General features: G+C 42.0%; 1 protein-coding gene across 7 annotated transcripts in view; it reads right to left on the reverse strand.

Moving 5' to 3' along the window:
- Positions 1-26526, reverse strand: part of LOC117348899 (protein-arginine deiminase type-2-like) — a 244259-nt gene that overhangs the window by 49207 nt on the left and 168526 nt on the right. For all 7 annotated transcript variants that reach the window (XM_033921524.1, XM_033921529.1, XM_033921527.1 and 4 more), the window contains 5 exons: positions 26205-26277; positions 18598-18659; positions 11596-11713; positions 9075-9200; positions 1092-1255 (listed from right to left, as the gene is read on the reverse strand). In XM_033921524.1, the coding sequence (XP_033777415.1) occupies positions 1092-1255; positions 9075-9200; positions 11596-11713; positions 18598-18659; positions 26205-26277 (543 nt within the window). The remainder of the gene's footprint in view (positions 1-1091; positions 1256-9074; positions 9201-11595; positions 11714-18597; positions 18660-26204; positions 26278-26526) is intronic.

The raw sequence follows: 26526 nt of genomic DNA on the forward strand, positions 1-26526 counted from the left end.
TAGCAACAAGTCCAGTATGACACCATCAAGCGAAATTTCCATTACCAATTGCTGGAACAGTTCTCCTTGTAGAGAATCCAGGATCTCTCTACTTCTAGAAGACCCTGCAATAGGTATACCCCAATCAACATCCGGCATGTTAAAATCACCTATTAGTAAAACTTCCCCTTTTTAAAAATATATTCTGAATGTGTACTATTAAATCTCTGTCCACTTCTTCCATCTGTGAAGGAGGCCTGTACATCACACCAATGTAAATATATTTACCAATCCCTCTTTCCAAATTGATCCACGGTGCCTCTTCCTTGCCCTGCAGATCCAGCAATTGTGTGGCTTTAATATAATCTTTAACATATAACGCTATTCCCCCTCCTTTTCTTCCTACCTTGTCTTTCCTGAACAGATTATAGCCCGGTATAACTACATCCCAGTCATGGTTCTCCGTGAACCACGTCTCAGTGATCGCCACTATATCCAACTCATCTTCTTCCATCACTGCTTCTAGATTCAGAATCTTGTTTCCCATACTTCAAACATTAGTATATACTGCTTTCCAGACATTGCCCCCTTTTCCCATCCGTGCAGAGGTATTCAATGATTTACTTACCTGAGGGCTTATACTCACCCGATGGCATTGAATTTCTGAGTTCTCTGCTAACTGTGGGAGATAGCCGGGCTGTCTCCTGTGGTCTGAATACAGGCCCCTAAGAAATTAAACCTACATATGCAGGTTCCAGCCAATATTCAGTCAGGCTCTGCATAACTGACTTATGCAGGTCATGGTTGAATATTGACTAGGACCTGCAGAAGCTCTGGCAGCCAACTCCAACAGATTTAGCTTCCTATATTTTGTGTTTGTGCCCAGACATGGTCTGTCACTAAATATTTGGGCTTAATCTAGCTGGCAGTGGTTGGAGTTTAAAAATATGCTGACCACCACTGCCTGAAGTTGGCTGGATCATCTATCAAGCAGGGCTATAACACACAACTTACAGAGCTACTGTATTAAAATGAGTTAGGATGAGTGAAACACACATACATAATTCGACACCATTTTGTTAATATGGCTCCATCTTTCCCTTTGCACGAACCTCTGGCATGGACTCCAGAAGACTGACATTGATGGTGAGTAGTCCAGAAAAGCCTTTGTCTGGAAAGCAGAGTCCTTCAACAAAGAATTCGTGTTCACTTGTCCCAGTGTATCTAATTTTGTAATGCAGCTTCTTTTTGCCCATAACATATGTGTACTGTTTGTCTAAACACAAAGAAAAACTATGTTAAAATGGAAAGATGGAAAGCTTTGAGTAAATTTGGAGGGTAATTTTTTAAATCTCACAAACTTGTAAATACATTTTCAAAGGAGCCACAGACTCTTTTGTACAGTTACATTTATGGGTTTACAAATCCTAAATAATAAAACCCTAGCCGCGCATGCGCACTTACCTGCGTGCTTCCGTGATCTCTGATCTGTGAACAGTAGGTCCGTGGCAAGCAGGAGTGCGGATGCGGCGGCCAGACAACTCAGAGAAGGGAAGTGGTGTGGGGGGATTGAATGCTGCTGCTGTGGCTGCTGTACAGGGAAGGGGGGGGATCGAAATGCTGCTGTACAGGGAAGTAGGGTGGGGGAAATCCTGCTGCACAGGGACATGGAGGGGGAGGGAATGCTGCTGTGGCTGCTGCACAGGGAACTGGGGGAGAAAGAAAGACAGACAGCTAGCACCCGTTAATGTAACGGGCTAAAATACTAGTCTAAAATAGAAGTGTAACATAAAATTCACTCAGCACAGAGATTCTGAAACGTGATAAGAATGGAGAAAACTTAAGGAGCCCTGGTATGAGGGAAGAGGCCATGCTACATTACATAGAAACATAGAACATGACGGCAGAAAAGGGCCGATGGCCCATCAAGTCTGCCCACTCAAGAACCCTCCCTCCAACTAGTCTGCCTGCTCAAGGACCCTTCTTCCCTGGAGTATCTATCGATTGAGCATAACTCCGTAGTACTCCCACGTGTTTGTCCCATCGACTCTTGAAGTCGAGCACGTTACTGGCCTCGACCACCTGCTGTGGAAGATCATTCTATCGATCAATCACCCGTTCAGTGAAGAAGTATTTCCTGGTGTCACCATGAAATCTTCCTCCTTTAAGTTTTAGTGGATGCCCTCTTGTCGCCCTGGGACCCTTTAGAAAAAAGATTTCCTCCTCCACTTTGATGTGGCTCATGATGTATTTAAATGTTTCTATCATGTCCCCCCTTTCTCTGCGTTCTTCAAGAGAATATAAGCGCAGTTTGATCAGACGTTCTTCATATGGGATGCCTTTAAGTCCTGAGACCATCTTAGTGGCCATTCTCTGTATCGACTCCACTCTTTTCACATCTTTTTGATAATGTGGTCTCCAAAATTGGACACAGTACTCCAGGTGAGGTCTCACCATGGATCTGTATAACAGCAGTATTACTTCCGGTTTCCTGCTGATAAAGCTCCTTCTGATGCAACCCAGCATTTGTCTGGCCTTCGCTGAAGCTTTCTCCACCTGATTAGCAGCTTTCATATCATCCCGGATGAGAACTCCCAAGACCCTTTCTGCAGTAGTTCTTGTTAAGTTTTTGCCATTTAAGGTGTATGTTTTGCGTGGATTTCCACTCCCAAGGTGCATCACTTTACATTTTTTGGTATTAAAGTTTAGTTGCCAATTACTGGACCATTTTTCCAATACAAGCAGGTCTTGCTCCATAGTGTTGGGCCTTGTTGTACTATCAGGTTCTGAGGCCCTGCCCATAACGCTGCATAGTTTAGCGTCGTCGGCAAATAGTGTAATTTTGCCTCAGAGCCCCTGAATCAGATCCTCAACAAAGATATTAAATAGCATCGGGCCCAAGACCGAGCCCTGCGGCACTCCGCTGATCACTCTTGACATTTTTGAGGGGATACCATTTACCACTACTCTTTGAGATCTTCCGCTAAGCCAGTCTTGCACCCATGCTGTCAGTGTTTCTCCTAGTCCTAGCGAGTTTAATAAACTTCGGTGTGGAACACTATCAAAAGCCTTACTAAAGTCCAAATACACTATGTCCAGGGATTCACCTTCATCCAGTTTTTTTGTTACTCAATCAAAGAAGCTTATCAGATTAGATTGACAGGACCTACCCATTGTAAAGCCATATTGGTGGGGATCTCTTAATCTTTCATCATCCATGAACGCGTCTAATCTGTTTTTAATCAATTTTTCCATGAGTTTACTCACTATTAATGTGAGACTCACCGGTCTGTAATTTTCAGGCTCCGACCTACCTCCCTTTTTGTGGAGCGAGATAACGTTTGCAATTTTCCAGTCTAGGGGTACTTTTCCCTTGCTCAGGGAGAGATTGAAGAGCATGGCCAGTGGCTCTGCCAGGATATCACTCAATTCTCGAAGTACTCTAGGGTATAGATTGCCGGGCCCATAGCTTTGTTCACGTTTATTTTTGATAGCTCACGGTAGACTTCGCTTGTAGTGAATTCCATGTCCTGGAAAGGGTCTATCGAGCCCCCCCCTTGGCTGTAGCTGAGGACCGGATCCTGGCGCTTCGCAGGTGAAGACCAAGCAGAAGTAGTTATTGAGTATTTCAGCTTTGTCTGCATCTGAGTATGTAAAGTTACCATCAGGTTTCTTTAGGTGCCCAATGCCGCTCGTGTTCTTCTTCCTGTCGCTAACGTATTTGAAAAAGGATTTCTCCCCCTTCTTTACCTGCCTAGCTATGCTTTCTTCCATCCGGAGTTTGACTTCTCTGACTGTCGTTTTAACTATTCTGGATTTTGCCATATAGGATTCTTTAGCTTCAAAGTTAGGTGAGGTTGCCGGCCAGTCTCAAGGAGGGCAGCTGAATTACTGCTGAAAGAAGACACAATTAAAACAGAAGGTCTTTCAAAGAGTGTGATCTTATTGAATGAATTCACAAATCCAAAGGACAGCTACTTCAAAGGGACGGTGTAATAGCTTCTTAAACAAATTTTACCACAGACGAAGATTACTGGTAAATTGTGCTAAAGAATATAGAGAAGTGCAGAGTAGATATGAGAAGTGTCAGACCAGAACATAAAAGCTGATATGTGATGGTTAGAATTCTGAATGGAAGTAAGAACATAAGAATAGCCCTACTGGGTCAGACTAATGGTCCAGCTACCCAGTATTCCGTTTTTATGGAGGACAATTCAAGTCACAAGTAACAGGAAACCATTGATCTTCATGTAGGAAAGGGGTGATGAGGTCATATTTCTAAGCCCTAAATAGTAATTTAACCAAGATATTTTGCATAGTTTGAAATCTTTTTGAATAGAACTATTTTAAGTCTTGGTGTAAGGAGTTGCAGTAATCAAGGCAGGAAATTATAAGAGTTAGAATAAAAATGCGCAGGGATCCCTTATTATTAGTTAAAAAAAAAAAGTAATCTGTAGGGCCATGTTGAGATGTTTATCAAGAATAATTCTCAAGTATTTCAACTGAGACTTCAACACAGGAACATAGAAAAATGAAGTCAATTGAATGGCATCAATAGAGGGGATGACTGCTAAAGAAGAGGAGAAGCTCTAAGAAAGGTAATAGCACGAGTCTTTCCTAGATATAAATTTAACTTGTTCCTAGACACGGCAATTTTATCCAATTTGGTGGTGATGCTGGATATAGAATCAGGAAAGCAGGTATGCAAGGTACTCAGTAGCTCTATATCATCCACATAGATGATAAAGTTGACATGCATAAGAACAAAATAGCCTTACTGAGTCAGACCAATGGTCCATCAAGCCCAGTAGCCTGTCCTCACGGTGGCCAATCCAGGTCACTAGTACCTGGCAAAAACCCAAAGAGTAGCAACATTCCAAGGAGAGCAGTGGCTTCCCCCATGTCTTTCTCAATAACAGACTATGGACTTTTCCTCCAGAAAATTGTCCAACCTTTCTTATAACCAGCTACGCTATCCCCACTTACCACAACCTCTGGCAATGCGTTACAGAGCTTAACTATTTTCTGAGTGAAAAAATATTTCCTCCTATTGGTTTTAAAAGTATTTCCCTATAACTTCGAGTGTCCCCTAGTCTTTGTAATTTTTGATGGAATGAAAAATCGATCAAATTGTACCCGTTCTACTCCACCCAGGATTTTGTAGACTTCAATCATATCTCCCCTCAGCCATCTCTTTTCCAAGCTGAAGATCCCTAACCTTTTTAGCCTTTCCTCATACGAGAGGGGTTCCATCCCCTTTATCATCTTGGTCGCTCTTCTTTGAACCTTTTCTAGTGCCACTATATGTTTCTTGAGATAAGGAGACCAGAATTGAACGCAGTACGCTAGGTGAGTTCGCACCATGGAGTGACACAGAGGCATTATAACATTTTTAGACTTGTTAACCATCCCATTTTTAATAATTCCTAACATCTTGTTTGCTTTTTTGACTTCTGCCGCACATTGGGCGGAAGGTTTCATCATATTGTCTACAATAACACCCAGATTTTTGTCTTGGGCTCTAACCTCCAAGGTGGACCCTAGCATCTGGTAACTGATTTGGGTTATTCTTCCCAATGTGCATCACTGTGCATTTATCCACATTAAATTTCATCTGCCACTTGGATGTCCAGTCTTCCAATTTCAATTCCATTGTAATGACTGAACGTGCAAAGCCAGAGGGGCAAGAAAAACTTAATAGTATGGGGCCAACACTGAACTCTGTGGAACCTGACAAAATAAGTCAATTTGTACACAACAATATCTGGGACTCTGCTGGATTGGGCTATACCATCAGTTTGGCATTTCATTTTCACCCTTCTATTCTGCATTTAAGACAGCTTCAGTGTAATGCGGCATTTGGCCCCTTCCCTAATGTGGCTTTCTGACTTAAATGCAGCAGTTTCTGAGGTGCACCACCTCAGGAGACACATCAAAGGGGCACACTTAAAGGGTCTGTCCTGTGTCTTAGTGTGCCGCCTTGTGGGCGACTGTATGCAATGGAGTTTTTAAGGTTTTTAATCTTCCTTTCTTGTATTATTTAACTATTGCTTGTTTGTTTTTATTATCTGGTATGATGAGAGTTCCCACGAGGATCATCATGATGTCACTATAATCATCTGGGCCCGGGACTATGATTCAGAAAGAAAATTCACCCAGAGCATTTATGATCTCAAGTTCTAGTCTCTCTCCCCCATTCTCCTAGAGAACATTCTATTGATGACTTAGAATAATTGGAGATCTCTTTCAGAATTTATCTCTGGCGCCATTAACCTCCAAAACAATCTCTTATGCTCGTAATGCACTGTGGTTTCTGCCCATTCATAGAGACCTAAATCAAAAATGTAGGAAGCTAGAAAAAAATAATAGAAATAATTTCACTTAGAGATAGATAAATTAAATTGGAAGCATGCAATCAGGAAATACAATTTAGAACAAGGACAGCGAGACAAAATTACTACGGATGTATAATAGCCAAGTCTGATAAACAAAATAACATCCTATTCAGACTTTGGCGTTCTCTGACTAGTTCAAACCTAAAATCTGATCAATCTCTATCTCCCTCAGGCGATGTTCTAGCTAGCTTCTTCCAAGATAAAATTTCTCTTCTCAGGCATTCTTTTCCCTCAGTAGATCTTGGATTTTTCTCTCTATGTTCTAAGGATCTCTCACCAGAGATCCCAGTTAATCGTTCCTGATGCTCTTTCAATCCAGTATCCGAATTTCAAGTTTCTCAATTATGTGAAAAGATGAGAAAGTATAAATGCTCCTAGGACCCTTTTCCATTGTATCTATTTGCTAATATTCCCTCACTTGCAATAAATTAGTTGATTGTTCTTTTGAACTACACACTGGAAAATGGATACATCTCGCAACCCATGTGGCAAATAACTCTCACTTGGAGTCTACCATTTCCTCTTACTACCGACCAATTGCTAACATACCTTTGTTGACAAAAATGATGGAATCAATTGTTGCTAGTCAACTCACTAACTATCTTGAGAAATTTTTGATACTTTTACCTTTTCAACATGGATTTCATTTGAATTTCAGCACCGAAACACTGTTGGTTTCCTTACTCTCAAAAATTCAACAATTACGATTACAAAATAAATATGCCATTTTGCTTCAGTTTGATCTATCTACGGCATTTGATGTAGTGCATCAAGACATTCTGCTTTACTTACTCTCAGACATCGGTCTCAACCAGGTTGTTGTGGACTGGTTTTCCAAATTTTTATCATTTTGCTCTTATTCAGTCAACATTAAAGGTGACATCTCAAAGTCTTGGCAGCCCCCTTGCGTGGTTTCTCAATACTCTCCGCTTTTCCCAATCCTGTTCAATCTCTATATGACTACATTGAACCTTTACAAGTTGACAGCTTGGGAAACGTTGTTCACCTATGCAGATGATATCTTTATCCTGATTGAGATTGATTCTGATCTCACCAGTCTCACTTTAAAATAAATTACTGTATCTCCAATCTCCAAGCCTGGGCTATGTCTGTTCAGATGAAGCTAAATGCTGCAAAAACAAAACTTTTATGGCTAGGCCCAAAATTGGACTGTCTTCCTCCATCTGTAACTTTGGATTCCGGGGTTTCCTTGCAGATCAAATTTTTTTCCAAGATACTGGGAGTTGTCATAGACTCTTCTCTTACTTTTAAAGATCAAATAAACTCTCTTGTTAACAAGTGCTTTTTTAGCCTTCGAATACTGAGGAAGGTCAGAGCTCTTTTCCATCAACGGCACTTTTCTGTTCTAGTCCAATCCATCATATTATGCTGGTTAGATTACTGCATTGCAGTCTATCATGGCGTAACAAAGACCAGCTTCAAAGACTTCAACTGATACAGAATCCTGCTGCAAAATTAATCTTTGTAAAAAGTAAATTTGATCATGTGTTTCCTTAACTTCTAAACCTTCATTGGCTCCCAGTCTAACTCAGGATCCACTTTAAATGTGCATGTATTACTTTTAAAATTCTATATGGTATTTTTACCCCTCTTGTCTCTTAATCTCTCATGCAAGAGGTGACCAACAATTCAACTCTCCTTTCCTTCAGTGAAGGGAATCAAAGGAATCAAGAAACTCAGTCAAATGAACTCAACTATGGAATGAAATTCCTCTTAGCCTAAAGGGCCCGGGTCCTTTTCAACTTTTTCCCAAATCTTTAAAAGCTATTCACTTTGGAAATCATTCACATGAATATTCTTTGATTTTGTTATTTCTCTTTTTTTTTTTTTTAATTTCTTTTAGTTACTGTTAACCAAGTTGAGCTCCATTTTGGTTGAAGACCCAGTATACAAAGCTAAGTTTTAGTTTAGTTTGGATTCTAGTTCATGTAGGTCAACATCCTTCTGGGTTTTGATCATGTCTAAAACGCTATTTTAGTAAATTGATCATTTGTACAGAATCCTGTCAAAGTAAGTCCTAGATATCTTTGTTGGATAAACTCTTCCTTTATTTTTTCATAGAAACCCTGCGACCTCATGAATGCAAGATCCCTATGCAGTAATTTAGGGGTAATAAAAGATATTGTCAGTGATTAACAGAAACTAGGTTCTCTGAATATAACAGTCCATGGTTACATTTTCTTTGCCTCCCCTCCCCTCCTGCCTACCCTCAGGTTATAAGGTCATTTACTGTTCTAGGGTTACTTACAAAGGAGGGGGATTTTGGCAAGATTGAATATAAGGAAAGAGACTATACCACTGTCTGCCAGGCCAGAATGAACAGACACATGATAAAATGTTCTGAGCTACCTGAAAGTTTGAATTATTTGTTTTTACCTCAACAGCAAACTTCTTTTCATGATTTTGCCAGAGGATGTGGTTTTAAAAAAGATTTGCACAAATCCCTGGAAGAAATGTCCAGCAGCCATTATTAAGTTAGATCCAAGGAAAGCCACTACTTATTGCTAGGGGAAAGTAGTATAGAAATTTGCTACTTTTGGGGATTCTGCCAGGTACTTGCAATTTGGTTTGGTCACTGATAGTGGGCTAGATAGACCTGTTGGTCTGACCCAGAATAGCAGTTCTTACATTCTTTAAAGGAGAGAGAAATGAGAGATGAAAGCTCTTGGACACAATTACTTTGAGAATGAAACACTCCCAGTTTGTCAGAATCCGATGGAGAAATATGAAGCAGTAGGTTGTAGCTTGTTGGGAGCTTTTCTGGGCCACGAATCCTCAGCAACATCATGGACATGTCCTGCAAGTCTAAAATGTAACACAGAAATTGAAATTAGCAATCTAAATTTAACAAGCAAATCTTTTTCACGAAAACAAAAGTTTACTAGAATTATTTCTATAGCGCTACCAGATTCTATACGTTAAACACACAAAAGATGGTCCTGCTTGAAAGAGCTTACAATCTAATTATGGACAAAAATGGTGAATCAATATATGCTGCTCATTTAAGGAAATACTAAGGGATGAAGAGGCCTACAGAGGGAATGAAACAAATATGGTGGTTTCTGTCTTGCGTCCGCAATGTCCAACTTTCACATCTAGAATTAACCACCCCTTTTATGAAGCTGGCCATGGTGGCAAACTATGGCTTATCATGTGACTCTCAGAGGGAAAGGACCCAGGAATACCAACAAATAGTGGATGCCTAGAATGCTGATTTGGGGGAGATGGTAGAGACAAAATCATTAATGTACTTCAACAAATGACGGACTAAACACAGGAGTATCTCTAGTGACAAGATGATGGAAATGAAGCACCTCAAAAGTTACAACCCTGAAAACACAGGAATCCAAAACACTGATGGATTTTGAACAAGCTCAAGACAGTTCCAAGAGGTTAGTTGGAGAACACAGACAAGGGGGAGTTGATATTGAGAGACATGCAAATCAAAATTGAGATGATCAGACCAGGACGACTTGGGTTTTTGGAGCAGGACCTGCCTACGATACATGGTGAAATGGATGTTTATACACTGGTTACTGGTTTCATTCAGCAGAAACAGCCATATTTGAAACATAAAATAGCAAAATACAGCAATATCACTAAAACCTTCCTCTCTGAGCAGACTGCCAAGTCCCTCATCTATACCCTCATCATCTCTTACCTAGACTACTGCAACCTGCTTCTCACTGGCTTTCTGATAAACCATGATGTCATGCGGTATATAAATTGTTATATGAGCATATATGTTCAGAACTCTGCTGCACACCTCATATTTCGTCAATGTTGCTACGCCCACATTACACTTCTCCTCAGGTTACTTCATTGGCTCCCTATCTGTTTCCGCATAAAGTTCAAACTCCTCTTACTGACCTACAAGTATATTCACTCTGCAACTCCTTAGTATCTCTCCTCTCTCCCTACAATCCACTACTGTTGGCTAAATATTGACCCTTTGGTTTTTAGCAGTGAGATCACGTGACAAACTGTGTCTTGAGTGGTGTTGCCGATTTGGAAAAAGAATTGGATATTATCAGCATAAATTGTGCATTGGAAGCCTAGGTCTGCTAGCAATTTACAAAGTGGAATTAGGAATTGAGAGCTGATATACTGCCCTTCAAATTAGAGTCAAAGCAGTTACTACTAGCCAACAGTCTATAAAATTATCCTCTCAGATTCCCGCCAAACCCATCTAGTGTTAGCAGGAAGACATGTAATCTATCTGATTAGAAATGTTACATTTGCCTACATCGAGTCCATTACTGTTTAGATAAAATGAAACAAAGCTTTCTGGGTCTAAGTGACTTGGTCTGTTCCAGGTGGAAGGCTCTTTAGCTGCTCAAACTTGGGATCTAGCTAGGTACTTGGGATATGGGTTGGCCACTGTTGGAAACAGGATACTGGGCTTGGTGGATCTTCGGTCTGTCCCAGTACAGCATTCTTATGTTCTTATGTGAGCCAAGTATAGGACAGTCAAGCCATAGTGACATCAGTGATGAGTTTGGCTCTTAGGCATTGGTGGAATGAGGTATTATGACATCACAATCTCAGCTCTGGAATGCTGCTACTCTTTGGGTTTCTACCAGGTACTTGGGACCTGGGTTGACCACTATTGGAAACAGGAAGCTGGGCTTGATGGACCTTCGGTCCATCAACTCTTATGGCAACTCTTATGTTCTTATGTCTGTGTAGATCTTGAGCACCCTTTGGGCATGATAACTTGGAAAAGATGTGCTAAGGGTGATTATCACTATGGAAGTGATTAACAGTAGTAAATCCACCATCATCTTAGGCATCTTGGAAACAATGCAGAGCAACATCTTATTTTGATGTAACTTATTATAAAAAAGGATAAGTCGCTGGGACCTGAGGTACACCCACTCCAAACACTAAAGTGACTGTCACCAAAATCTAACTTTTCAGGGCTGGTACCTGAGCTCATAAGCATTGAGAGGCTCAGACATTACAGGAAACCGATTTCTATTTCCCTACATTCACAAATTGTAGTTTAAGCAGAAAAAAGGTATGGACAGATCACAATACACTCTGTAAAACTATTCTCAGACTTTCACTATTAGAGTATGTAAAATGCTCATATAAGCAACAAAGACCAGAAGAGGCCGTCTGCATTTCATTCTTTGTAGAATTGTACCCAGCATTATGTACTAGGGCCCCTCTCTGCTGCCTCTAATTGATTGTATACCTTCTTTGCTGTACACATTTTCATCTCCACCATCCACTAAGCGGGAGAGAATGCTGTCCTTGTCACAGTTCACCAGCAGGATGGCACCGTTGCCATCAGAACCCCAGGTCCAGGAAGCCTGAAGCAGAAAATATATTTGTTTAGCTCACACTTTTTCAGTACTAGCTAAAGGTAAGTGACATGCTTAGCAGGGTGTCTCTTTCCCTTGTGGGCAAGGGAGGGGGTGGTATTTTGGTAGAAGTTTGCAGAAACTTGGAGTTTGTGTTGGGTTTTGGTTTTTTTTTTCTATGCAGACAATATGCTTTGGTCATCCCTTTGCAAGATACACTGACCACACATTTGATTTCATAGGCTATTGCTTCACTTTATGGGTCTTTTACTAAGGTGTGCTAGCCAATTTATATTCTATGGATGCGCCTTAGTAAAAGACCCTCTTTGTTTGAGACACAACAAATGACTAAAATCTATCTCAAGCACATCTGAAGAAAACACATTTTCACTGGGTAGGAGGAGCAGGTTTAGGACTGTCTTACAATGTCTTTCCCACATGCTAGGCCATTTCTATACAGCAATTTTCTCTGTTTTGGATTAATGGACACACACGAATTGTAACATTAGCACACAGCTATTAAAAGATTAGCCTGGCAGCCCTTTACTTTCACCTATTTTGCAGATGGTGAGGGCTCTTGCATTAATCCTGTGCCAATCAGCGCATCATAATGACCACATGCCAATTAGCATAAATGCCCCACTCTCTGCCCCCAGACATGTTTTTTTAGTGCTTGGTTTGCATGTGCACATTTGGAACTTACCATAGGACCCACAGAAAGCAAAACAAGCTGGATATACTAGAGCTGAAGATTTTTATTGCTAAGTCCAGATTGTTCTTGCTGGCCTGAGAGAAGTGTTTTTTTTAAAGGGCAGTAACTAAATCCTAATAAATAAAAATTATATTAACAATATTAAGGCTAAAGCCTGTCATTTTTTTCTCTATATCGCCAAAATCCGACCTTTCCTTTCCGAGTACACTATTTTATTTATTCAATTTTTTATACCGTTCTTCCAGGAGAGCTCAGAACGGTTTACATGAGTTTATCCAGGTACTCGAGCATTTTTCCCCGTCTGTCCCGGTGGGCTCACAATCTATCTAATGTACCTGGGGCAATGGGGGGATTAAGTGACTTGCCCAGGGTCACAAGGAGCAGCGGGGGTTTGAACCCACAAGGCTGTAGCTTTAACCACTGCGCAACACTCTCCCTAAAGTCCCCATCCACACCCTTATCACCTCTCACCTAGATTTCACAGGTCTTCCACTTAACCATCTCTCTCCCCTTCAACTTAGTGTTGGTATGCTCACATCACATGCTCTCCTCTAGTCGTTTCACTGGCTCCCTATCCATGTCCACATAGTTCAAACTCCTCCTATTGACTTACAAGTGTATTCGCTCTACTCTCCTTATACTCCTCTCTCCAGGAACTCCATTCATCAGATAAATCTCTCTTATCTGTCTCTTTCTCTTCTAGTACTGACTCCAGACCCTGTTCCTTCAATCTTGCTGAACCTGCTGGAACAAACTACTTGAGTCAGTATGTCAAGCTCCCTCTCTGGCATTTTTTTAATTGCTCAGTTAAAATTTTTAATCATAAGATTAATCAAATAAATCACCTTTCTTGCATTTCCTTCTACAGTACAAAATATAGAGACAGCTCATTCGATATTCAGCTCTATTTTATCAGCCAGGAATGGGTCCCGGACAGTTAAATAGCAATTAGCTAAGTGCAAATATTGAATGCAAGATGGACACTGAATATTACCGACATAGCTGATAAGAACCAATATTCTTTGATTGACAGCTGAGCAGCCAGATAAATCCACATGAACAGCAAGTCTATCTTTGGCCACTAAACTTAGCCAGCCACTTGATGAATATCAGTTTAGCTAGCTATATTTTTATGAGCGGCTAAAACAAGACTGGAAATTCAATGCCGGTTGCCCACCTAGCTTTTGCAGTCTGAATATTAGCCCCAGTGGACGTAAATTCTCAAAACTGATCAATCACTATACTGAAAATAAAATCTTTTTTCTTACCTTTTTTGCCTGGTGATTTTAGATATTTTCTAATTTCATCTGTCTATGCTCTGTTTCTGAGCCTCCTGGCTAGGCTTACCAGATTTTCCAGACGGAAAATCTGAACCCATGGCCAGCCTGGTGAAGCTTGAAGAATAGTCTGAAATTTGGCTTCTAAAATTTAATGCTAAGAAATGCAAGGTCATGCATTTGGGCTGCAAAAACCAGAGGGAACAGTACAGTTTAGGGGTGAAGAATTTATGTGCATGACGGAAGAGTGGGACTTGGGTGTGATTGTATGTGGTGATCTTAAGGTGGCTAAACAGGTTGAAAAGGTGACGGCGAAAGATAGAAGGATGCTAGGTTGCATAGGGAGAGATATAGCCAGTAGGAAAAAGGAGTTATTGATGTCTCTGTATAACATTCTGGTGAGACCTCAATTAGAATATTGTGTACAATTCTGGAGGCTGCACCTTGAAAAAGATATAAACAGGATGGAGTCAGTCTAGAGGAAAGCTACTAAAATGGTGTGTGGTCTTCGTGATATGGCGTATGGGGACAGACTTAAAGATCTCAATCTGCATACTTTGGAGGAAAGAAGGGAGAGGAGAGATATGATAGAGACGTTTAAATACCTACGTAATATAAATGTGCATGAGTTGAGTCTCGTTTGAAAGGAAACTTTGCAATGAGAGAGCATAGGCAGGGCCGGATTAATGAATAGGCCCAAGAGGCACGTGCCTAGGGCCCGAATTTGCTAGGGGGCTTGCTGAAGAAACAAACACGGACTCGGATTGATTTTTTTTTTCCCTTTTGACAACACCGGGCCCCCCTGGGAAAAATTGGCAGCGCTGGGCCCCTCCCTGGAAAGATCGGCAGCGTCGGGCCCCCCCCAGAAAGATTGGCAGCGTTGGGCCCTCCCGGAAAAATCGGCAGCACTGGGCACCTCCCCAGAAAGATCGGCAGCGTCAGCCCCCCCCACCCCGGAAAGATCAGCAGTGTCGGGCCCCCCCTTCAGATAAAAATTGGCATCGGCATCGCTCCCCCCCGACCCCCTGGCAGCGGTGGCAAGTTCTGAAACCGTTCCTGCAAGCTGTGCTTATCCAATAACTTCCCCTCTGACGCAGCTTCCTGTTTCCGCCTGGGCGGTTCGCGTCAGAGGGCAGCCTTGGAGCCCCATCAGCACCGCTTGCAAGGGAAGGGTTGCCAGGCCCGGATCCATCTTCATTTGAAGGTGAGGGTGACTGCATGTTTTGTGCAATTCCTACCCAGGAAGAGGGACGTCAGCCAGCCAACCAAATTTAAGGGCCATTAGTGCAATAGAGGAGGGTTAGTGACAGGACTAGTCACTAAATAATATGAACATGAGCTAATGCCTCTATTCAGTAAACTCTCCAATATTGAGAGCTAAAGAAAAACAGGCATTAAAGTTCCATAATCGAAAGTTTCCTCTCCTCAAGGATTATATTTTCAATGGCATTAATCTAATCCAGAATTTATATTCATATTCATTGAATCCTCTGAGGTTCAAAGCAGATTAGAAATGGTAGTAATATACTGTAAGAGTCAGCAATTTGAGATAAATATATATATTGAAATGATTTAGTATAAGAATGTTTGACTTAAAGTTTTGACATGTGCCTCCACTTAAGGTGAAAGGGTTTTAATGGGTAGGAACTACAGTACATTTCACTCATAAGCTTTTCCATTCCTCTCTTATCTGAACTCAAGTCCTGAATTCGTTTCCCTCTTTTTACTGTGTCTACTCACAGCTTGCCACCCCTCCACTATCTCACTAACCCTATCTTCCCCCATCCAGCATGTGGGAAAGCCTAGGGCTCCTCACTGCTGCTTTCCCATATGCACCTGACGCTGACAGCACAAGTTCTCCCCACTTCCATCATCTGCCTCCTGTGTCTGCTGGACTCAGACAGGATCTTGAGGAGGTTGAAGGGTTTGATAAATGATGATGCTGATCATCAAAGTGACCAGTTTGGGTGGGGGAGGGGTGCAAACATGGCAATTACCCTCAGTTCCCATGCTAGAAGGGATAGGACCCCCCTCCCCCAGCCTACCTGAAGATGAAGAAGATACAGCCTGCTGTTGGGCCTGGGAGAGAGGGTCCCACCCAAATTTCTGCCCCAAGAGAGAAAGCTAGGAGTAAGACTTCACTCCAGCTTTTTTATTTTTGTGTGGTTTGTGGTAAAATGATGCATGAATACCTTTTTTGCATTTTGAACAATTAGTGATAGATAAGGCAGGCAGGGGTAGTAAAATGAGAAGCAATTTCACTATTGTATCATGATCGCAGAGGGTGAATTGTACCATTTGCTGTGATAAAAAAACTTCTAGCAATGAAGCCGTTCCATAGCTCAGCTTTGTCTTGGAAATTGTAAAACATATATAGAGACCTGTCTGTCTTTGAAGTTAAGAAATATTTTAGCAATCACTGACCTGCGCGAAGGTGGGGGGAAGGGAGGGAGATGGGCCTGGGTTGAGCCGGGAGAGCTGTTTGGGCCTTGGTCTGGCACTGAGAGTACCAAAGCCAAGTAAGTGAGGGCCTGATTTGTGGTTTGACCATGCAGGACACCTATAACTGGGGGGGGGCTACCATTTGCATGATAGTTTCTTAGACTTCATCAGTCATCTTTATTCCCAATCTAAGGCTGGGTATCATGTATTTACTGATTGGAAGTGAAGTGGATGGCGAGTTGGTCAGTGCCCAGCTTCCTGAGAAATCCCAGTGTAGGATTTAAACTCAAGTTAGGGGCACAGTGTGATTGCACCTGTAGGGCTGTGTAATTCAAACAAGCAGTTAGACTGAGAGAGATGATGGTACTGGCAGTAGGGCAGATCAGATGATGGAAGTGGGGAGAATTTAAGGGAGAAAGAGACAGGGGCAGCCAGGTACTGCAGATGATGGAAGTGGGGACTGGAGAAGGGGACAGATGATGGAAGTGGGGAGAACTTGTGCCGTCAGCATCGGGCGCATATGGGAAAGCAGCAGCAACAGCAGTGAGGAGGTGAGGGGCCCTCACCTCCACACCACTGCTGCTGCTTTCCCACATGTTGGATGGGGGGCATATGCTTGATGGGGGGGGGGAAGAAGATATAGTTAGTGAGATAGTGGAGGGGTGAAGGAAAGAGGTGGCAAGCTGTGAGTAGACACAGTGAAAAGAGGGAAACTGAGGACTGAGTAGTAACAAAGAATTTAATTTAGAAGGAGGCAGAAAATAGAGGAGGAAGACCAGAGAAGAAAAGAGAGAAGAGATGGATGCCAAAGAACAGGGAAGGAGACAGAGAGTGGAGGAAATGAGAAGAGAGAGATAATAAAAATCACAGGGAGGAGGGAAGAAGAGAGATGCCAGGCCATAAGGGAAACAGAGGGAAGTTGATGGATGCCAGACCAAAGGAAGGGGGAGACAGTTTCTGGAAGGGGCAGAAAGTAGATGGAAGGAAGACAATGACAAGAAGATGAGGAAAGCAAAAACCACATAACAAAGGTAGAAAAAAATTATATAATTTTTATTTTATTACTTTGATAAATGGTTAGAAATAGAAATGGTGATCCTTTTATTTCAAGTTTCCCCCACCTTCTCAGAGGGGGAGTGGTTATCCACAGGAGAACAGGAAGGGGGCACACAAGAGAGAAGCAGACTGGAGAATGGGAAGCTGAGAGGAGGCAGTCTCTCTCAGACTGTCATATGCTTGAGGCAGACGAGTTTACCTCTTGTCTGGGACACTGGAGTACAGCCAGAAGGAGAAGCCATGGAGGTGCAGGAAAGCTGTTTAGGAGCTGACATTCTGCCAACACCCATGGAGACACAGTAAGCCTGAGATTGGGATTTAATTTCTTTATGCTGCCAGCTTGTCTCTTACCTGTTTGAAGCCAGTGCAGAAGCTCTCCTGGAAAGCCACATTTTCTGTAAAGCAGGAATGTATGTGTTTTCTGATAAACCATTTTGAATGTATTTCCTGTATGGTGATTCAGCTGGGAAATCTCGTTGGTTCTGCACCTGATTGCTACAGCAACGTTTAGAGGAAAACGTTTGCCTGATTTTGGACTCTGAATAATGCTGTGATTCTTATGTGTTCTGGATTGTTTGATAAAAGCCTTACTTACCTGAATATTACTGCTCTGGTGAAGAGGACTGTATTTCTTGACTGGTTAAAGTCCAGAAGCAGGGAACTGTACACAAGGCAGTGCTGTCCAAGATTCAACTGCCTCATTATATATATTTTTGGAACCTTTTTGATTTCATGCAATATAAGTTCATCCTGAACTACAAAGCGGTTGCCTGTATTTTGGCTTATTCAACCAGTGGTTGAAATAAAGTTTATTTTTGTTTTGCCATCTCTGACTAAGATTCCTTTTTATCTTGCATACTTTGAAGTTTTAGAATGTGCCTATTTTAAAGACCTGAAGGATCTCTTAGTGGAAAGGGACACGCCGGGTTTAAGCTTTGGTCACGTTCCCAGGTGCTCACTGCACCTTACAGGAGCCCAGGTTGCGACACTAGGGGCCCTTGAAGAATTAATCCTGCCCTGGGCATAGGATGAAGTTAAGAGGTGATAGGCTCCGGAGTAATATGAGGAAATGCTTTTTTTATGGAAAGGGTGGTAGATGCATGGAACAGTCTCCCAGAAGAAGTGGTGGAAACAAGAGACTGTGTCTGAATTCAAGAGGGCCTGGGATAGGCATGTGGGATCTCTCAGAGAGAGAAAGAGATAATGGTTACTGCAGATGGGCCATTTGGCCTTTATCTGCCGTTATGTTTCTAATCACCTCCTCTTCCTGCTCGCTGTACACTTCCAAATGTATTTTGCATCCCTCCAGCTCTTAGTCCTGCCCCTACCTTGAAATTTCTGCAATATGACCGGCCTGTGTTTTGGACATCAATATCAACATTGTGTAGACAACAAATGTAAATTACCTTATGGGGATTGTTTTTTTCCACTACACCATCTCGGTCTGCATCCACATCCAAGGAGACCTCTAGAATACAACATGAGTTATGAGTCTCTGAATTCATGTCTAAATGTACTAGTCTGGGTCCAAAAGAGGAAAATTTATAAGAATAATACATTTTATAATGGTGGTATATAACATAGTAAAAGACTAGACATGACAAAAAAAAACAAAAGAGAAAACATATAAGAATCTCTCTGAAAGCGCAATAATAATTCATGTGGATAGAGTCAGTCATTGTCTGACTCCTGTGTACTCCTACTTACACAATCTAAAGGCAACCAACCCCCTCCCTCCCTATACACCACTTCCCACACACTTGCCCCTGACTCACAGGAAACCAACAACCCCCTACACACAAAAACTGTAATAAGATTACCACACTTTTGCAAACAAAGCTCTAAAATATTTGGGACTAATCATGAATTTCACTAACTAGTTATATCATAATGACAAGATATTTTAAATTGTTTCCTCTTTAGCTTGATATCGAATGTTTTATTATAGTTATCCAATGGAATTAATATATTAAGTTTCTATCATGGCTGTGACCTTTGACTCCTAGTCTGTCTTCTACATTTTTCCACTGACCTACTTGACTTCTGCTGATATTGGGCTTTAATTTTTTTGTCCTGGATCTAAAGTACTGGGAAGTATAACTACCAGTACTTTGGATTCAGGAAAAAAAAATACATCATAGAAACATAGAAATAGACGGCAGATAAGGGCCACGGCCCATCTAGTCTGCCCACCCCAATGACCCTCCCCTACCTTTCTCTGTGAATAGATCCCACGTGTCTATCCCATTTGGCCTTAAAATCAGGCACGCTGCTGGCCTCAATAACCTGAAGTGGAAGACTATTCCAGCGATCAACCACCCTTTCAGTGAAAAAGAATTTCCTGGTGTCCCCGTGCAGTTTCCCGCCCCTGATTTTCCACAGATGCCCCCTTGTTGCCACAGGACCCTTGAAAAAGAATGTACAGTAGGGCTACCAGATTTTCCAGAAAAAAAATCCAGATCTATGGCCCTGCCCCAAGGCCTGCCCCATTCCACCCGCAGCCCCCCCCCCCCTCGGGAAGGCATCTGTGCATCACCGCATTGCATGTATGCATGCGCAGATGCAATCCCGACGTCGCTGCTCTCTGGAAGATTTTCAAAACCTGGATAAAGTGTCGGATTTTGAAATGCCATCCGGACTCCTTGAAAACCAATTGGGCTCAGATATATAGATCCAAGAGCCAATATTTATACGTCTGTGTTCTGAAATCATCACCACAGAAATGCAAATGCTGACATTTAGGTGTGTAGGTTGCTGAGTTGCTGCTGCAGCTGTCTTCAGGCCTTAACAGTTTTAAATTGCAACCTCTAAGTTCCTTTTCCAAAATAGCTACAGAAGTTTTCCATAAACCAGCCTAGATCTATCAATTCTAAGTTCTATGTTCTTTGCAAATCTGCCTCAAAGGCATCATTTAAAAATGGCCATTATTGTTTAATTCCTATATAATATGTATGTTTTATTGACTATTTGTTGTACCGTAGGGCATGACCTGGACCACCATTTTATGTACCGCAAAGAACTACTGCACTGCTACATTAATTGATCAAAGCAGAATATTACACTAATGGTGTCTTCTATACTGCAATATCTCCTACTGGATTCAAAGCGCTTTACAAAGGGTGATTAAGAGTAAAAATACTGAAAATTATAGGAGGAAAATTTTCTTCACTCGGAGAATAGTTAAGTTTTGGAATGCATTGCCCGAGGTTGTGGTAAGAGCGGATAGCATAGCTGGTTTTACATTACATTGTACTTATAGACCGCGTAGCCATTCAACGCGGTTTACAAAAGATTACTAACAATGGTCACAATGGGAGAAATAAAGTAAGTTAAGTAGTCAGATATTTTGTAAAAAGATAGGTCTTCAGTTGTGTTCTAAACTGTTTATAAGAATAAGCTGTAAGCAGGAATGTTCGAAATTCTTTATCATGAAGAGCAGCTTGGTTTTAAGAAAGGTTTGGGCAAATTCTTGGAGGAAAAGTCCACAGTCTGTTAAGACATGGGGGAAGCCTCTACTTGCTCTGGATTGGTAGAGTGGAATGTTGCTAGTGTTTGGGTTTTGGCCAGGTACTAGTGACCTGGATTGGCCACCATGAGAACAAAGTCCTGAAATCCAAGTGAGGGCAGCGTATCAAGGAGAAGGTCAACAGTGTCAAAAGCAGAATAGAACAGAGGCCTTTGGATCTGGTCAGGAACAGGCCTTTGCTACCTGTAAAGCATTGTCAGGCTCATATTGAGACCATGGGTGCTCATAAATTCAATGCCGGTGAATCTCCGATCTATTCATGACTGGCTAAGCAGCTAAGTCGCAACGGCCAAAGATATACCACTCTTACGCTATGTCATGTAAGACCGAGATAACCAGCTATGGGCTATTTTGACAGTTGGGAACCGTTCCATGCCATCTAAACAGTGCTGAATATTGGGTCCTATGGGCATAATATCCAACACTATTTAGCTGGCCGAGAACCTGACTCAAGGGCTTCAAGGTAAAATAACACTATTCGCCGACGACGCCAAACTATGCAACATAGTAGATAACAGCACCTTACCCGACAGTATGGAGCAGGACCTGCTCTTATTGGAACATTGGTCCTCGACTTGGCAGCTGGGCTTTAATGCCAAAAAATGTAAGGTCATGCACCTTGGCAGCAAAAACCCATGCAGAACTTACACTCTGAATGGTGAGACCTTAGCTAGGACTAGGGCAGAACGAGATTTGGGAGTAATCATTAGTGAAGACATGAAAACTGCCAAGCAGGTGGAGAGAGCTGCATCCAAGGCTAGAGAAATGGTGGGATGCATCCGTAGAGGTTTCGTCAGCCGGAGGCCCGAAGTCATAATGTCCCTGTACAGATCCATGGTGAGACCTCATCTTGAATATTGTGTTCAATTCTGGAGACCACATTATCAAAAAGATGTGCGGAGAATCGAGTCGGTTCAGCGAATTACCACCAGGATGGTCTCGGGACTCAAGAGCCTCCCATATGAGGAAAGACTGAATAAACTGCAACTATACTCGCTCGAGGAACGTAGAGAGAGGGGGGACATGATTGAGACTTTTAAATATATCACGGGCCGCATCGAGGTGGAAGATGATATCTTCTTTCTTAAAGGACCTTCAACCACAAGAGGTCATCCGCTGAAAATCAAAGGTGGGCAATTTCATGGCGACACCAGGAAGTATTTCTTCACCGAAAGGGTAGTCGATCATTGGAATGAACTTCCATTGCAGGTGATTGACGCCAGCAGCGTGCTCGATTTCAAAAAGAAATGGGATATGTATGTGGGATCTCTAGCCGGGTGAAGTCTGGGGGTGGGTCATTAGCGTGGGCAGACTTGATGGGCTATAGCCCTTTTCTGCCGTTATATTCTATGTTTCTATGAGAATGAATCCAAGCCGGCTACATAGTACACAGCCAGCTATCCGCCCATATTCAACTGGAGATCACTGGCTATCTCCTGCTAAATATCATGGATCTGGTCAGGAACAGGCCCTTACTACCTGTAAAGCATTGTCAGGCTCATACTGAGACCATGGGCGCTCATAAATTCAATGCCGGTGAATCTCCGGTCTGTTTATGACTAGCTAACCAGCTAAGTCGCAACGGCCAAAGATATACCACCCTTACGCTATGTCATGTAAGACCGAGATAGCCAGCTATGGGCTATTTTGACAGTTGGGAACCGTTCCATGCCATCTAAACAGTGCTGAATATTGGGTCCTATGGGCATAAATCCAACACTATTTAGCTGGCCGAGAATGAATCCAAGCCGGCTACATAATACACAGCCAGCTATCCGCCCATATTCAGCTGGAGATCAATGGCTATCTCCTGCTAAATATCATGCTCAGTGGATAGCCTGGAGACTAGCTAGATCATGCGATGTAGCAGTTGGCTCACCAGGTAACTTCAGCGGCCAGATAGACCCTTCTAAAAAGAAGGTATTTTTGGCTGCTAGGACTTAGCTGGCCAAACGATGGATATTGTCTTAGCCTGCTATGTCTTGGATGGAAAATCCTGACCCACAGCCAAGAGAAGCTTTTCAAAACCCAGACAAAAGTGCCAGGTTTTGAAAAGCTGTCCGAACCCCCAGACATGTCCTCGAAAAAGAGGGGACATGGCTGAGGAAATCCAGATGTCTGGCAATCCTAGCCAAAATTCAATGCCAAAATACAGCACTGGCATTGAATTTCTGATTTCACCACGGACCACAGGAAACAGCCAGCTATTTCCTGTGGTCTGAATACTACCACTACTGCTATTAATGATTTCTATAGTGCTACCAGACATATGCAGCACTGTAGAGTCACAAAGAAGAAGAAAACAGTCCCTGCTTGAAAGAGCTTACAATCTAAACAGAAACAGGATGTCATGGATACAGTTAAGGGGAACGGTTAATCGCTGGCTGGGTTTGAAGGCAAAGGAATAGGGTTAAGGATTGAAGGCTATATAAAAAATATGGGGTTTTCAGCTTGCTTTTAAACAAGGTAAGGGCAGCGGCTTGGTAATTTATTCCAGGCATAGGGGGCAGCTAGATGAAAGGAACAAAGTTTGGAATTAGCAGTGGAGGAGAAGGATAACGTTAAGAGTGACTTAGCTGGGAGGTGTATACGGAGAGAGAAGAGAGGAGAGATATTGAATATCAGGTGATATAAGCCTTGCAGTAGTTTTCCATTCATTCTCTTTGTGAGTGAGAGATCATGGTTATCGCCTTGATATTCAGTCCTCTTTAACCAGACAGAAATGGCCCCGGGCCAGAGCCAGTTATCTCTGCTGAATATTCACGGTTAGTGGCTATGTTGCATGACTTAACCAGCTAAGGGTGTCTTTGCTGAGTTAGTGGCAATGTAGGAGCAATCCCCTAATGCTGTGGCCCTTTTGCCAGCTTGGAATCAAAATGGTAGCTATAACCTCCCCCAGATTTGGCAGATTGACTACTAGCGGTAGTTCTTAAAGACTAAAGTTAGGGGTCAGAGGTGACATTTTGAACCCAGGCAGGCGAAGGGGCGCAAAGGCCCGGATTCTATAAATGGCATCCTGATTGTAGGCTGCCTAACTAGCTAATCGGGACACACGTTTTCTTAAAAAAACCTCCCAAGGGAGATCACCTACATTGGAGGTGCCTCCGGGAGCCTAAGGAGGCGCTCAAGCCCGCCTAAGTTCGCCTAAGGCTAGACATGGCTTGGCTCAGAAGTAACCTTAGATGGACATAGGCGGCCATACGCATCTCCATAGGCCTGCGGTAGACGTGTAAAATGTAGGCCAGCAAGCAGCCGCTGAGCTTATCGCAGCAAGGGATCCCCCTGTACATCGTCAAGTCAAGTTTCAAGTTTAATTTATTCTTGATTAAACGCTTAATTAAAATTTTTCTAAGCAAATTACAGTAAATAAAATAACATGTACTTTTAACAAAGTATTAAAAATAAGCAATTTAACAAAATAATTAATTATAAAACAAAACAAGCGAACAAAACAGTAAAAAAAAAGAAAAAAACGATAAAAAATACACAAAAAACAATAGATAATTTCAAGGATAAAGTTAAAAAGCGATTTACAAATTAAAAGCGTCTTTGAATAAAAAAGCTCTTTAAGTTCTTTTTAAAATTGTCAAGATTATCTTCATCTCTCAGTTGAAAAGGTAAGGAGTTCCAAAGCTGTGGAGCTGTTACTGAAAATATATCTTGCCGACGGGTTCCAATGATTTTTAAAGAAGGGATTACTAGAAGTTTTTGATTAGTTGAACGGAGAGAACGTGAGGTATTATATGGGATAAGAACTTTACTAATGAATTAAGAGTTTTGAATGTTAATAATAAAATTTTATAGGTAATACGATGATTAATGGGCAGCCAATGAGATTTAATCAGAAAAGGAGTAACATGTTCGAATTTCCTACCTCTATGAATGAGCTTAACTGCGGTATTTTGAATAATTTTTAAGCGTTTTTTTTTTCTTTTTGTGTAATATTTGAGAATAGTGAATTGCAGTAGTCAAGCTTAGTAATGATTAATGAATGAAGTAGAATATTTAACGATTTAGATTCCAGGAATTTAGAAATTGAACGAATTAAACAAAGTCTATAGAAACATGATTTAACAGTGGTACTTATATGATCATGGTAGGAAAGTTTGTCGTCAATTATGACCCCAAGTATTCTTAAGGATGGTACAAGCTCTATAGGAGTATTATCAAGAATAAAAGGAACACATAGATTGATTCCTTGTTTCCATGTAAATAATAGAGATTTAGTCTTTGGAATATTTAAGGCTACCATATGAGTAGTAAGCCATTGTTTGACTTTTTCTAATTTTAGGTTAATCTCCTGTAATTCTTCTTTGTTTTCAGGATCAAATGGGTGGGTAAGTTGTATATAGTCTGCGTAACTAAACGTAGTAAAACTATATAGATTTGACATAAGGTCAGCAGAGGGGGGATAAAAAATGTTAAATAACAGAGGTGACAATATAGATCCCTGTGGAATACCGTAGTTAAGAGTATAAGGTTTGGAGATGGAATTGTTAAAAGAAACTGTCGAGGAACGATTCTCCAAAAAACGATTTAAACCAATTGAATATTTGACCACAGGATGCTCAGTCCCTCCTACCAGAACTCTCCTCCTCCCCCCATACATTGCATGTCAGGAGGGATGCCCAAATCCCTCCTGCCCGGTCCTTGCGAGCCCTCTCCCAAACATTGTGCGGCAAGAGGGATGTCCAATCCCTCCTGCCGTAACCCCCCCTCCACTCCCGTACATCGCTGGTAGGAGGGATGCCTAGTCCCTCCTGCCGACACGCCCCCAAAAGTTCACTCCCACCCCCAACAGGATCCCCCCTGACCCCCTCTTACCTGGAGTCATTGGTCAGACGGATGGCTCCTGCCTGTATCTGGCCGGAAGACCCGCCTCCGCTGAAATGGCGGGCCTGCCCCTTCCCGGTGCATCATGGAATGCACAGGGGAGGGACTAAGGGCCTGATTGGCCCAGGCGCTTAAGGCTCCTCCTGTAGGAGAGGCCTTAGGCACATGGGCCATCCGGAATCTTAGGCCCATCTCCCAGTACATTCTGGGATGCACTGAGAGTGGCCTAAGATTCTAATTGGCCAAATCCTCTAGGTCCCTATGCTGCTAACTGGAAGCTTTTCAAAACCCAGACAAAGTGCCGGGTTTTGAAAAGCCGTCTGGACCGCGGACATGTCCTCGAAAAGTAGGACATGTCCGGGGAAATCCGGACGTCTGGTAACAATAAAGTGATATAGACACTGGAGTTGTTGAACCTTCATCTCTTTCTCGCCACATGCGGGACACAGACTGCACAAGTTTGTCTAACATCAGGTTCCACTGCCCTGTGCTGGCTTTTCATTTTCACTCTCTCCACACATTAAGTTTTGTACCTAATACAAGCTAAATGCAATAACTTAACACTTTTCAGTAAACAGATCCCTAAATTATTTATTGTTATTATACATTGTCACCTGCAAATCTTAAAATTAAAATTAGAATCCACACACTTACCAATGGCAGTGAGGTACACCCCAGCTTTGTCTATTGGAGCATCTGTACCTGGTCCGTAATACACAACACTGACCTGCAAACACACAAAACCAGTTTTCAGAGAAATAAAATGCAGTCAAAAATAAATAAAAAGCCAATTATGTAATGCCAACGTTAGAAAAATCTTAGAGCGATTTATAGGTATGAATTATACTCACTCATACGAAAATTTAAAAATGTGGAACACAATCATACATTTCTGATCAAATGAAAGTCTGCTTCCTACAGAAGGTGACAATTATGACCTTGATGCCACAGGAAGGCTGTAACCAACTTCCAAGAA

The sequence above is a fragment of the Geotrypetes seraphini genome, chromosome 15 (assembly GCF_902459505.1).
Source record: "Geotrypetes seraphini chromosome 15, aGeoSer1.1, whole genome shotgun sequence".
NCBI lineage: Eukaryota > Metazoa > Chordata > Amphibia > Gymnophiona > Dermophiidae > Geotrypetes > Geotrypetes seraphini.